General features: G+C 41.0%; 1 protein-coding gene across 2 annotated transcripts in view; it reads left to right on the forward strand.

Moving 5' to 3' along the window:
- ADAMTS12 (ADAM metallopeptidase with thrombospondin type 1 motif 12) overlaps window positions 1–13,967 on the forward strand; it is a 292,985-nt gene that overhangs the window by 179,711 nt on the left and 99,307 nt on the right. For both annotated transcript variants that reach the window (XM_021696033.2, XM_021696038.2), the window contains exons 6-7: window positions 1,477–1,601; window positions 5,074–5,223. In XM_021696033.2, the coding sequence (XP_021551708.2) occupies window positions 1,477–1,601; window positions 5,074–5,223 (275 nt within the window). The remainder of the gene's footprint in view (window positions 1–1,476; window positions 1,602–5,073; window positions 5,224–13,967) is intronic.

Here is a 13,967-nt window from a genome sequence, read left to right on the forward strand (position 1 = left end):
TGGGGGGGACTTTGGGGATGCTGACTTGGGGGGCTCTTGTGGTACCATTTAGAAGGTGCCTATCAAGAGATTTGAGTGCACGAGTTGCACTCTAGGAGAGATTTGGAATGAGTTATAGATTTGAGAGTCAGCAGTATATAGATGACTTCCCCAAATCTGACTGTGATTGAGAGTGAACTAAGCAATGAGCCAAAAGAAAGGGCAGAAGAAGAAGAGCCTGTAAAGGAGCCTGAGAAGCAGTCAAAGAGCAGGAGGGGGATGAAGAGCTGGGTGTCTCAGAAGTGGAGGGTTTCTTCCTGTGTTTGTCTCCTTCCCAGGGTGGGAGTGTGACCTAGGGGAGTAGAAATAAGCAATAATCATCCATTGGCTAACTGCTAAATCATTCCAGTTATTCAAGCAGTGAGTTGAGAGAAGTCCTCAACAGTTTGGAAACCACTAATCCCAGACTAGTCCTGAAAACCTAGACTCAAAGCACAGCTTTGCCGACACCTGATGTGTGACTTGGCTAAGGTAGTGCCCCTCTCTGGCCTGGATTTCCTCACTGTCGAAGTGACAAGACTAGATGCATAAAACCTAAGGCCCTTCAGGGAAATGGGCTCTTAGTAGTGATGGGAAACTTGGAGGCAGAGTTCCTGCTGCAACATCTGGAAAATGACTCTGCTTGCCCCAGGATGATGAAGAGGTGTCCTTGCTGACACTGAATTTGGCTCAGGTCCTGGAGAGAGTGGAAGTTTGTAAACATTCACTTTTCTTTAAACAAACATTCATGGATTGGTATGTAAGTCCTACAAAATGGTGAGTCCAGCCAATATTGAAGCAAAAACAGAGCTTTTCTGATCCGGTGGCATCCCATCTTGAGCTGTGTGCCCTGACCAGGGACTTTGTGAGTCAAAGGAGAACATTCTAAAATAGGGTCCCTCTGCCTCTGCCTGTGTGGTCACCTTAACTCTAATAAGTTTGTATATTTATGGCTACTTAGACAGGGAGCTTAAATGACCCTTTGTGTGGGTGTGTGAGAGTGTGAAGTGTATGGGTATGTGAGTATGTGAGTGTGTGGGCTCTTTTTACCCACTGTCACCCACTGAAAGCTTCCCTTTGATTCAAAAGTATGGGATTTCACATAAAATTAAGTAGTAAGTAACCCACATAGAATCATACTGAGAAGTGCATTGTAAGATTTTCTATTGCAACCCTTGAGCCTTAATTCAGACTGGTTATTATTTTCAAGATATTTTAAAAGTATTTTTAAAACATAGTACTAGAAGTCCTAGCAACAGCAATCAGACTTCAGGTTCTTTCATGAGGGTAATGGTGTTGAGAACAGGGAGTAAGTTGGCTTCTGACAAACTCCTGCCAAATAGATGTCTGAGGCGCCCACCAAGAGCTCATCACACTCGGCTGCTTCTGAGGACTTGTGTAATGAGACCTGAGCATGGGAAGCTCAGCTGTGCCCTTCTCTTCCTCTTCTTTCTCTAGCAAGGATTAAAAATCGTCCACCATGCGGAGAAGACACTGTCCAGCTTCTGTAAGTGGCAGAAAAGCATCAATCCGAAGAGTGACCTCAACCCGGCCCATCATGATGTGGCTGTCCTCCTCACCAGGTACCCCGGGGACTATGTGGAAGCCAGGGGCTGCAAACGGGGGGGGCTGGTGGGTGAAAGAGTTATCCCGTATTCAAACTTATGCATTATTGCCTACTCTTTGCTGCTTTCAGTCATTTTTAAAGGTAGTTTCTATGATCCAGATGACTCCCAATGCCCATACCAGTGAGGGGGCAGTTAGTAAACGTGTGTAGCAAAACTCTCCATGTTAATGAACTGCATCTGCAGGCAAATTGCAGGCTTTTTTCCTATCCCAACGATGATTTCATCTTTAAAATTAGCTTTTTCGTGAAGCTCCATAAACAATCAGGAAGATTGTTTGCAGATCCTCATTAAAGACTACTGTAACTCTTAAGCATGAGGTTTCCGATCCTTTCTTTTATTTTTAAAAAATTTCCTCTAGTTTAGAAACATGCAACTATCTCTACAGAAATCAGTCTTCCTGGTAACCCATCCCTGACTGATGTTGAAGACAGACTATAGGCAGCAGGTGCCCACCCCGAATAGGCAGAGCTGTTCTCTTACACTTGTCTCCCTTTACCCCCATGAAGACAATATTTTGTTCTGATTACAGAACAATAAAAACCATCAACCTTCTAGGACTCATAGCTGTGAAAGGCTAATGAACTTTTCTGATCAACCCAGGCTCTGGGAGGCTATGTGTGCTCATTGATTCAATAAATGTTTGTTGAATACCTGCTGTGTACCAAACACTATTTTAATCCAGACAAATGAAGGTCTTTCATTCATGGGGGAGGTAAGTTCTCAGATTCAGAGACATCAAGTTCGCAGATTCAGAGACATCAAGAAATCCAGGGATGTGTCCTCGAAGAGGCCACTTGGCTTGACTTTTCAGCCACCGAGAACCCCAGGCGCTGGAAGGTCCTGTGTGTATGTTCTCCCTGGGGGGACAGACTGCCCCTGAACATTTTGGCCTGTCATCTGTCCCTTCGGTATCCCAGTACATGTGATGGCCTGCAAAGGATGATAACCAGCCTTCACTCCAACCATCAGAATCATTCTTTTGAGTGATAGTGTCAAAATGTTGGTTGAATGCCAACAATTTCCAAAGGAAGTCTGTGACATAAACCTATTACATTAGGCTCATATTGGGACCTGTGACATCAGTAGTTCCCCTGGGAGGTAGGTTAATGTGAGTAGGGAATGTAAGCACAGGGGCCCTGGGGAGCCAGCAAGTGGGCAGGAAACACTGAGGACCTGGGCAAGAAGCCAGGAAAAGAGCTCAGTCGAGGAAGAACCCTGGCTTCCGGGCCGCCATTGGAAGCTGTGTCAGCTCCACCTCTCTTCTTGCCCTGAAAGCACAAATCATTTCTTCTCTCCTTCTCACATGAAGAAATGAATGAGTTGATGAGAGGTGACATTTGGGGAGTGTTAGATGTAGCACTGTGCTACATCTATTAGAACAAGCATCATTCCATTTAACCTCCAGAGCAACCCTGGTCGTTGACTGCCATTAGCCATTCCCATTTTGCAAAGGGTGAAACTGAGGTTTGGTTAGGTCACTTGCCCCAAATCTCATTGCTGTTAACAGGTACAACTGAGACTTAAATCCAGGCAGTTGGACCCTAATAGTTATACTCTTAACTCTTACCCATAAGGATATGAAGGATCTGCTCTCTTATTATGATAATCTTTCTCTTATGATAATTTTTCTTCTTTGGAACAAGGGCCTGGTTTCAATGTATGATGAACCTCACCAGCTCCTAAACAGTGGAGAGTATTTCCAATTCGAAAACAGGATTTCTCACCCTTGGCATCACTGACATTTTGGGTCGGTTAATTCTTTGTTGTGAAGGGCTGTCCCATGCGTGGAGGCCTCTGTCCATAAGATGCCAGTAGCACCCTCCTTCAAAACGGTCTCCAGACACTGCCACATGTCCTCTCAGAGTGGGTGAGGAGCCAAATCAACCCCTTCTGGGAACCTCTGTTCCGAAGAAACCAGCCGGACCAGGGAGGGAGGTATAAGACTTGCCTCTGGAGGACTGGGATGAGATCCACTTCCACAGGCTTTCTGCAGAGTTGCATTGAGGAGAAAGTGTATTTGGCTTGAATGTACCTCATGAAGTGGGACTCGTAGCTGCATACCAGGGCATATTTTCTCTTATACTACTCCCAGCGCATGGTATAGGTAGAGCTAATTTGCTTTGGGGAGCACGAACTCCTGCCCTGGAAGACTCACATCCCTATACATTTCTTTTATTACCCCCTTTTGTCCTCTTTAGCGCTGGATACATAGTAGGTACTCAGCAAACAATTAGTTAATGGACCTGACTCCTGTTCCATCACAATAAGAAAGCCAGTGAGTTAGCAGGAGACACCAATCATCTTTTCCCAGCAGCTCCATGCAGGCCTAGACTTTAAAAAAAAAAAAAATGAAATAGTGACAAGTACATGTTGCAGTAGGGGCAGAACAGTGTTTGCTTGGTCCTCCCACAGACCCAGCAATTATTTAGAATGATTGGGCTGCATGATTCAGTCCAGCTCTCCAACACCAAACTGCCCAACAACCATTGCTCTTAACGTGGAGACCAGATCAGTTGGCATGCCCTGAGATGAGGGCTGCCCCTCTGTCCTGTCCCACTGTCCCAGCCATTGTCTCCTGGACAACTGAGGACTCACAGGAGTTTTCAGAGGCTTGATCTTTTCCATGGCCCAGTGGAAACAAAGAACAGACCATTTGTTGCCCGGTGAGTTGAAGGTCTGTAACTAACTGAAGCTCAGAGCCTTGTTGGCATTTGTGCTACTTACTCTCGGCAAAGAGCTCTTCTTGAGGAAAACCAAAGGACTAGTTAACTCTTATCAATGACTGAAATAATCCCCACAAACATATGGGAGCTCATTTTACATTTAAGGACTATATCCAGTATTTTTTGAAATCCTGGGAGTCTTTATCTGCATGTGCATTTCCCTCCCATATGCAATGTTGTTAGGGTAGTGGGGCTGCAGAGACAACTGATTTGAGCTCTGGATGGATTGATGAGACCAATTGCCTTTTTCATGAATAAGCAAAAGTTATCAGATGAATTTTGAGCACAGACCTCAGAAAGACCAAAAAGGGGTTTCATATTTGAACACCTTCAGCCACTGTTGGTTGTCCTTTCTCTATATAAAAGTTCAAATAATCTTCAATTTTCCATCAAATCCTTGTCTTTTGGTCCAAACAATGTAATTTGGCTTCCTGGGATTAAGGGCAGAAGCAACTCAAAATAAAACATTTGTCATATTTTCGCACAGTTTTTAGGTGTTAGTGAGATTCAGTAATTAAGAGGTGAAATCAGAATAACCTAATGAATTCAGAATTGCCCTGCTATATTCATATGGACTTTTAAAAACAATTTAAATCATGCTTCCCGGACCACATCGAATGTGAATTAATATGCATATTTTTTCCAGAAGGGCTTTTTTCAGATGTTTCTTTGGGAGCCTACGCATCTCTGTTCTCTGCTTTCAGAAAAGACATCTGTGCTGGTGTCAATCGCCCCTGTGAGACTTTGGGTCTGTCCCACCTGTCGGGAATGTGCCAACCTCACCGGAGTTGTAACATCAATGAAGACTCTGGACTCCCTCTGGCTTTCACAATTGCCCATGAGCTCGGACACAGGTAAAGGGCCAAGGAAATGGGGATCTCCTTGCCATGTTTATGCACCACGTTGGTAGAGAGAAGGGAAAGCACCTTAAATGGGGCATCAGGAGTCGGCTTGCATTGTGCCTTGAGACTCACCCTCCTAAACCTCTGCGTGAGGAATCACCTGTAAAGTGGGGATCATCATGTACTTCAGAGATTTCAGTGTCTTTTATTCCCTGGCCACTTGTGCCTGTCTACATCACAGAATCAAAGAGGCTACTACAGTTTGCTGAATTAGAATAGGTTGAGAACAGACAAGGACATAAGCTTTAACTCACTTGATTAATTCAGAAATAACAATCCCTGTTCAGTTCTTATGAAATAGTAATAATATTAATATCACTAAAAAGTCACAAACATTAACATTTTTGCACCTTTACTCTATGTCATCCACTTTATGTTGTGTCATTGAATCCTCTCAACAACCTTATGAAACAGATACTATTGTTAGCCCCATTTTACTTATATGGATTAAAGGAACTCATTGAATAAAGCAGAAATTTAAAACTGCCATACATCGGAAAAGAGCATCAAGCAAATGTCGGTTAACAGGAGGTGCATTTGTCTCAATAATGTGTGAATTTGATTAGACGAATTCATGGAAGGCAGGTTGCAGAATGTTTTGACTGAAGAGATAATGAGGATTCTGTATTTTCCAGGTATCAGAGGAAAGGTATTAGCTTATTTATAACTTAATTTGTTGGTATATTTACTAACAACAAATAAGAGATCATACTAATTAGAAGCTCAGAGTAGGGAGCCATGTGAATGACTCAGATATACCCCTTCCCTTTCATGTAGCCACCAGGCTGGATCTCCTCCCGTGAAGGAAGGAAGCAGAACCCCATGACATACTTTGAGTGTACAGGTTGAAAAGAGTTGGGATTGGAAAGGGCCCTGGAGATTGGATATTCCAGGCCTGGCCTCCCTGGTCTGGGCATCATTTTTCTCATGTAATACTAGAAGTTTTCAAAATACTTTCACCTGCATGACAAAACTAGAGTATTGGCTTGGGAGTTGGGAAAAGTGAGTGCTTACTCTGGCTTTTCCATCAGCCAGTATTATCACCTTAGATAATTCCCTTCACCTCTCCTCACCTGCTGCCTCATCTGTGAAGTGAGTAGGTTGAACTAGGCAATTTCTTAGGTATTGTCATTTTTTTTTATTCTTACCAAAAAGCCCTGGGAGATAAATGTGATATGTTTTAGTATCCTTAGTCATCAGAAATGTAAAGACAAAGAGGTTAAGTGACTTGCTTATACAGGTAATTAATGATGGGAGACAGAAGGCTAGGTATTGAAAAGACTAGGCTGTAGTTGTTGGCACGCCGATAATAAAACTTGGTAAAATAAAAGCTATTCTCATGTGCAAACGTATAGGCATCCTCCATCCTAATATGTGGAGGGATATGTCCCCTGCAGCCTCCAGTCAAGTCTTTGGTGTCAGTACCACCTGCTGGCTAAGCAGTGCAAATGAATATAACTAAGTCAAACTGAGAAAGAACTGCTCAAGATCTTCCCAGCAGTGGTATACTCAAGGTAAAGAAAAATTGAGAAGACTTGATAAAAGATGCTCTCAAATGCTCATTACCAGTGTTCAAAGAATGGATTCCTTATATCTTCAACTTAATCTGGCTTTATAAAAGGATTCAGAAATATGCTAAGCAGGTTCTACAAAATCAGAGTTGCTCCAATTTTTGACACAATCATTGGCATGATTTTCTGGACATGGACCTACCATCTTTGTGAGGAAGGCCACAAAGCCAAGGCCATAAAGCCAAGGGCAAGTATGATCCACCTTTCAGAGTTTAGAAATTCTCCAATAAAGGTGACAACCTCTTGGTAACATTACTTGAGCACAATTTCCCTGAATTCTTGAAAACAAAGAGTTGTAGATGTTTACTGGTCATCAGAAGTGGTAGATTATGTAACAGAGTAGAAGTGGGTCACTACCTGAATTGATTTGATATTTTGGTATTTGTCCTCTAAATGTCAAGGATCTGTGCTCTGATTGCTGATGACTACTTCTGATCATACAGGTAAAGACAAAGTTGTGGACAGCCTTCATTGTTGCACCTCTCCATGTTGTTACAAGCCCCCTACCCCCTTTAACTGGAGTGATTTCCAGAGCACCCTTTCCCCCCTCTCTTCATTTTTATCCTTTTCCCCTTTGGGGAGCCAGACAATAAAGAATAGGACTTTCTAAAAATAATTGCATATATGGGGAAGATTAGAAAGTAACCACATAGGCCCAGGTAAGAGAGACCTGAGAAGACCTTAAGTTTTTACCTGAGGTTGATCCTTGGCACAAACACAGCCTATAATGATGATGATGATGATGATGATGATGATATAACAATAAAAACAGCAAACCCTAGGGAAGAGGAAGAACCTTATTTCCAGAGTTACCACATTAATAGACTCAAATGTCCATTTTTCCACACACACAAAAATCATAAAACATACAAAGAACCAGGAAAGTATGGCCCATTCAAAGGAAAAAATAAATCAACAGAAATTGTTTCTGATGGCAGATTTATTACACAAAGATTTTAAAACAACTGCCTTAAAGATGCTCAAAGAACTAAAGAAGATGTGGAGAAAATCAAGAAAATGTTGTATGAACAAAATGAGAATATCAATAAAGAGATAGAAAATCTAAAAAGAAACCAGGATGAAATTTTGAAGCTAAAAAGTACAATCACTGTAATAAAAAAATTAACTAGAGGGAATCATTGGCAGGTTTGAGCAGACAGAATAAGAACCAATGAACTTGAAGATAGGACAATGTAAATGATCAAGTCTAAAGAACATAAAGAAAAAACAGTGCAGTTTAGCCTGTGCAATAAGACAAGAAAAAAAAAGACATATAGATTAGAGGGGAAGATGTAAAACTAGCCTTATTTGCAGATAATATAATTGTATCTATAGAAAATCCCAAAGAATGTATGCAAACACACAAACTAGAACAAATAAGCTCACAGGGTACAATATAATCATACAAAAATCAATCACAGTTTTATGTACTGTCAATGAACAGGTGGACACTGAAATTAAAAATGTAGTACCTTTCTTTTTTTTTTTAAAGATTTTATTTATTTATTTGACAGAGAGAGAGATAGCAAGAGCAGGAACACAAGCAGGGGGAGTGGGAGAGGGAGAAGCAGGCTTCCTGCCGAGCAGGGAGCCCGATGTAGGACTCGATCCCAGGACCCGGGGATCATGACCTGAGCCGAAGGCAGACGCTTAACGACTGAGCCACCCAGGCACCCAAAAATGTAGTACCTTTCACGATCACTCAAAAGTATGAAATTTTTACATATAATTATTATATACTTTTAAATCTAACAAAACATGTACAGGACTTGTATGCTGAAAACTACAAAACACTGAGGAAAGAATCAGAGATCTAAATAAATGGAGAAACATACTATGCTCGTGAACTGGAAGACTCAACATGGTCAAGATGGAATTCTCCTGAAATAAACATATAGGTTTAATGATATGTCTACCAAAATTCCAGCAAGATTGTTTTTGAAATATAGAAAAGTTATTCTAAAATGTATAGGGAAAGGCAAAGGAATTAGAATAAGTTTTCAAAACAATTTGAAAAAGAGTAATAAAATGGGAGGAATCAGTCTACAAAACTTCAAAATTTATTATACCGCTTCAGTAACCAAGATTGTGTGGTTTGGGTGGAGGGAGAGACACAAAGATCAATGGAATCAACCAGAGAATGCAAAAATAGTGCAAAACAAATATATTCAACTGATTTCTTGACAAAGGTATAAAAACAATTCAGTGGAGGAAAGGTAGCCTGTTCAAGAAAGGGTCCTGAAGCAATTGGACATTCATAGGCAAAAATTTGAAAAATATAAAAAGAACCTCTACTTAAGTCTCACACCATATGCAAAAATTATCTTGAAGTAGAACACAAACTTAAATGTAAAATGTAAAACTAAAAACTTTTAGGACATAAATAGGAGAAAATTTTCAGTATCTAGGGTTAGGCAAAGAGTTTCTAAACTTGACATCAAACATGCAGTCCATAAATGGAAACATTAAAAAATTGGACTCATCAAAATTTAAAAAATTTTGACTCTTTTAATAGGATGAAAAGACAAGCCACAGCCTAAGAGAAAATATTTGCAAACCCTATGTAGTGGCTTGAACAGTGTTCCCTTTCACTAATTCAAGGCTACTTGGAACTTCAGAATGTAATCTGTTTTGGAAATAGGGTCTTTGCAGATGTTAATAGTTAATAATTTTGAGATGAAATCACCAAATCATCAAAAAGGATATATAAATGGCAAATAAGCACTTGAAAATATATTCAACATTATTAGCCATCAGGGAAATGCAGATTAAGACCACAATGAGATACTGCTACACACCAATCAGAATGACTAAAAAAATAGTGGTGACACCAAATGCTGACAAGGTTGCAGAGGAGCTGGATCATTCATACATTGCTGATGAGAAAGTAAGATGGTTTAGGCTCTATAGAGAACAGGTTGCCAGTTTTTTAAACAGTAAACCTGTAACTACTATATGGGCCATGTAAAGATGACCTAATAAAATACTGTCATTTATTTTTTCTACTAAAATTTTTTTGAGTATAGGTGACACACAATGTTACATTTTCCAGGTATACAATATAGTTTCAGATATACAATATAGTGATTCAACTTCTCTATAAGTTATGCTGTGCTCACAAGTGTAGTGTATCTGTCACCACACAACCCTATCACACTATCATTGACTATATTCTGGTGTTGTGCCTTTTATTTTTTATTTATTTATTTTTTTTTTTAAAAGGATGTTTTATTTTTTTTAAGATTTTATTTATTCATTTGAGAGAGAATGGGAGAGAGAGCACGAGAGGGGGGAGGGTCAGAGGGAGAAGCAGACTCCCTGCTGAGCAGGGAGCCCGATGCGAGACTTGATCCTGGGACTCCAGGATCATGACCTGAGCCGAAGGCAGTCGCTTAACCAGCTGAGCCACCCAGGCGCCCGGTGTTGTGCCTTTTATTCCCGTGGCTTATTCATTCCGTAACTGGAAGCCTGTATCTGCCACTCCCCTTTGCCCATTTTGACCACCCCCACCCCTCTGGCAACCGCCAGTTTGTTCTCTGTATTTACACATCTGATTTTGCTTTATGGTATTTGTCTGGCTTATTTCACTTAGCATAATGCCCCCTAGTCCATCCATGTTGTTGCAAATGGCATGATCTCATTCTTTTTATGGCTGAGTAATAATAGCCCATCATATATATATACACACACACACACACACACACACACACACACCACGTCTTCTTCATCCATTCATCAATTGATGGACACTTAGGTTGCTTACATATCTTGACTATGGTAAATAATGCTGCAGTAAATATGGGGGACATATATCTTTTTTGAATTAGTGTTTTCATTTCCTTTGGGTAAATACCCAGTAGGGTAATTACTGAATCATATGGTATTTCTCTTTTTAAGTTTTTGAAGAACCTCCATGCTGTTTTCCACAGAGGCTGTATTGATTTATGTGCATGAGGGTTCCTTTTTCCCTACATTCTCACCACTTGTTATTTCTTTTTCTTTTCTTTTTTTTTTTTTTTTTTGATTTTAGCCATTCTGACAGGAGTGAGGTGTTATCTCATGGTGCTTTTGATTTGCATTAAAACACTGTCTTTTAATTGGCAAAAAAAAAAAGTTTAGACTCACTGTTAAAGAGAAAGTTGAAAGAACACATAAGCTTGAATTTGAATGATGGAAAAAAATGCTTTAGTAAAACACAAACCAAACCAGAGAAGACTTTAGGAGCTTCCTAAGAAACTTTTGCTTTTGGCAAAAGATACTTCTGAGGTATTTAGTTCTTTCTTTTTTTTTTTTTTTTTTTTTTTTAAAGATTTTATTTATTTATTTGACACACAGAGAGAAAGCACAAGTAGGCAGAGAGGCAAGCAGAGAGAGAGGCAGAAGCAGGCTCTCCACTGAGCAGGGAGCCCGATGCGGGACTCGATCCTGGGACTCCAGGATCATGACCTGAGCCGAAGGCAGTCGCCCAACCAACTGAGCCACCCAGGCGCCCGGTATTTAGTTCTTTCTTTAGCTATATAGCTCCGATTATCTTGGACCAAACTGAGAAACTGGGAAGATCAATGAAATGGCCAGCGGCAGGTCAAGAAAAAACAAAACTGTGATAAACCAGTATCCCCAAAGACACTCATTATAGTTTAATAACATAGATACCCCGTTGTTTCTTGGAAACATGTTTTGTTCCATTACTGATTATGTGTGATGCAAAATAGAAAGTAAAATTAATTACCTTGTGCTATGGCCTTATGTGAACAATTTCATTTTTGAGAGAAAACTTTTTGAAAATCCATTTATGAGGACCCCGGATTATATCAGTCATTTATTCCTGAGGTCTCTTACTACCTTTTTATTAGGCTCCGTAGGTACATTACCAAAAATGAAGGTAGAATTCTAGGAGGAAATATAAAAACTTATCTGAGACCTAGCATCCTTTCCTTTTAAGTAATGAAAATATCACGATATAGATGAACACTTAAAAGGCAATATTCACCCAGTATTTCTCTCCTGCTTCTGGATTTCATTAGAGACCTTTGCATGTTACATATATGAAATTAGTATTTCCTAAATGAGCTTGAAAAGCACACAATCACACTTTTCATGGTTTTTGTCCTCTGCTATTACCTCTCCACCATAACATGAATCACAAGTCACAGGAATGAAAGGTACAGCATAAGGAATACGATCAATGATATTGTAATAGTGATGTAACTGGACGGATGGTAGCTAAACCTACAATGAACGGAGCCTAATGTATAAACTTGTCAAATCACTAAGTTGTACACCTGAAACTAATGTAACACTGTGTCACCTATACTCAAATAAAAAAAATGAATAATAAAAGGCAAGGAATATTCATCAAATGATACCCTGAAACCCAAATAATTAACTTGCTGTTTCACATCTATACTTGGGCAAACTCATCTCATAGGAGTTGAAAGCCAAACACGAGGTAAAGCAGATGACCCCAGCAGCCCAGTAAGTTGTTTGAGACTGTAGAGGGCTCCATACAGCCAGCTGCTCTTCAGCTTCCATCCCGTCTGCTGGCAAGGAGCTTCCTGGAAACAAACCCTCCAGCCCTAGGACCCCATGTGCTTTCACTGGCCCACTATGCTCATGGGACAGGAGCACCCCATGCATTTAGACATGGTAGACACAGCCCAGAGGGACATTTGTTGTTAGTAGCACTGCTTTTCTCTCATAACATGGGGATACAGAGGGGTGACAAAGCTGGAGGGGGAAATCCTTTAGTGAATTAAAAACTTTAGATAGAACAGGCGCCCCTGGGTGGCTCAGTTGGTTAAGCTTTTGACTCTATTTCGGCTCAGGTCATGATCTCAGGGTCATGAGATCAGGGTCCGTGCTCAGTGGGGAGTCTGCTTGAGATTCTCTCTCTCGCTCTCTCCCTCTGCCCCCCACCCTGGGCACACACACACTCTCTCGCTCAAATAAATAAATAAATCTTAAAAAAAAAAAACTTTAGATAGAACAAAATGAGCTTTAAGGGAACTGACATGTTTTGAACGTAGGTTTGAATCCACCCAGTGTGTAGGATGCAGCTGTACGGTTCTTGCATTAGACCATCCACTGCTAGGAAAACCATTATTCAGGCATATTTTTTTTTTAAGATTTTATTTATTTATTTGACAGAGAGAGACACAGCGAGAGAGGGAACACAAGCAGGGGGAGTGGGAGAGGGAGAAGCAGGCTTCCCACGGAGCAGGGAGCCCGATGTGGGGCTCAATCCCAGGACCCTGAGATCATGACCTGAGCCGAAGGCAGACGCTTAATGGCTGAGCCACCCAGGCACCCCTATTCAGGCATATTTTTGAACCACGCTTACAGTTTAGGGTTTTTACTAATTATTGAGCAGGTGAACTTGTAGAATACTTCATGAGCTGGGTAAGAATGGATATGAAACAGCCTAGGGAAGGCCTGCTTAGAATAAAAGCTTTCATTGAGTCACATTTGTTGCGGCTGAGTGAGAAGAGTTTTGTAGATTAATTCTCTGATTCCTTTGTGAATTTTGTACTTACGTGGAATGTGATCAGAGTCTGGAAGTAAGTCGATAACATCATAATGCATAAAGCAAAATACAAGAAACCTTTAAATCCCCCCAAGACTATTCTCTGTAAGAGTTGCTAATGTGGATCAGGAGATTTTATTAAAGTTACATATGAGCTTCCCTGTCAGAGGGGTTGAATTTCACTAGCAGAGTAAAAGGTCATACTTCCCCTCTGTTCAGATTTGGAAATTTGAGCCAACAGGCTGGGATGCAAGTGTGCCGTCAGCAGATCCCAGTGAAGAGAGTTCTTGTGGGGACCTCTGCAGGCGAGGCGATCTTGGGGCGATCCTGAGGACTCAGCTTATAAATGGACACTTCTGAGTCTGCTTCCTTCCCTGGCACCCCTTGCCTATGGTGGGCGAGCTCTGTCGGGGCGTTCAGGGCTGTTTCACCTGGTCAGCTCTGGCAGGGGGAGGCCAGGGAGCAGGGCAAGCAAGACGTGGGTAAGAACGCTGATCGAGCAGAGGACCTGGTTTTACCACTCACGAGCTCTGTGATGTTTTAGAAGAAGCTAGACAAGGATCAAAACAGCAATAAAGGATTTCCATTATTCACAGAGCCCT

This window comes from Neomonachus schauinslandi, chromosome 7 (genome assembly GCF_002201575.2).
Source record: "Neomonachus schauinslandi chromosome 7, ASM220157v2, whole genome shotgun sequence".
NCBI lineage: Eukaryota > Metazoa > Chordata > Mammalia > Carnivora > Phocidae > Neomonachus > Neomonachus schauinslandi.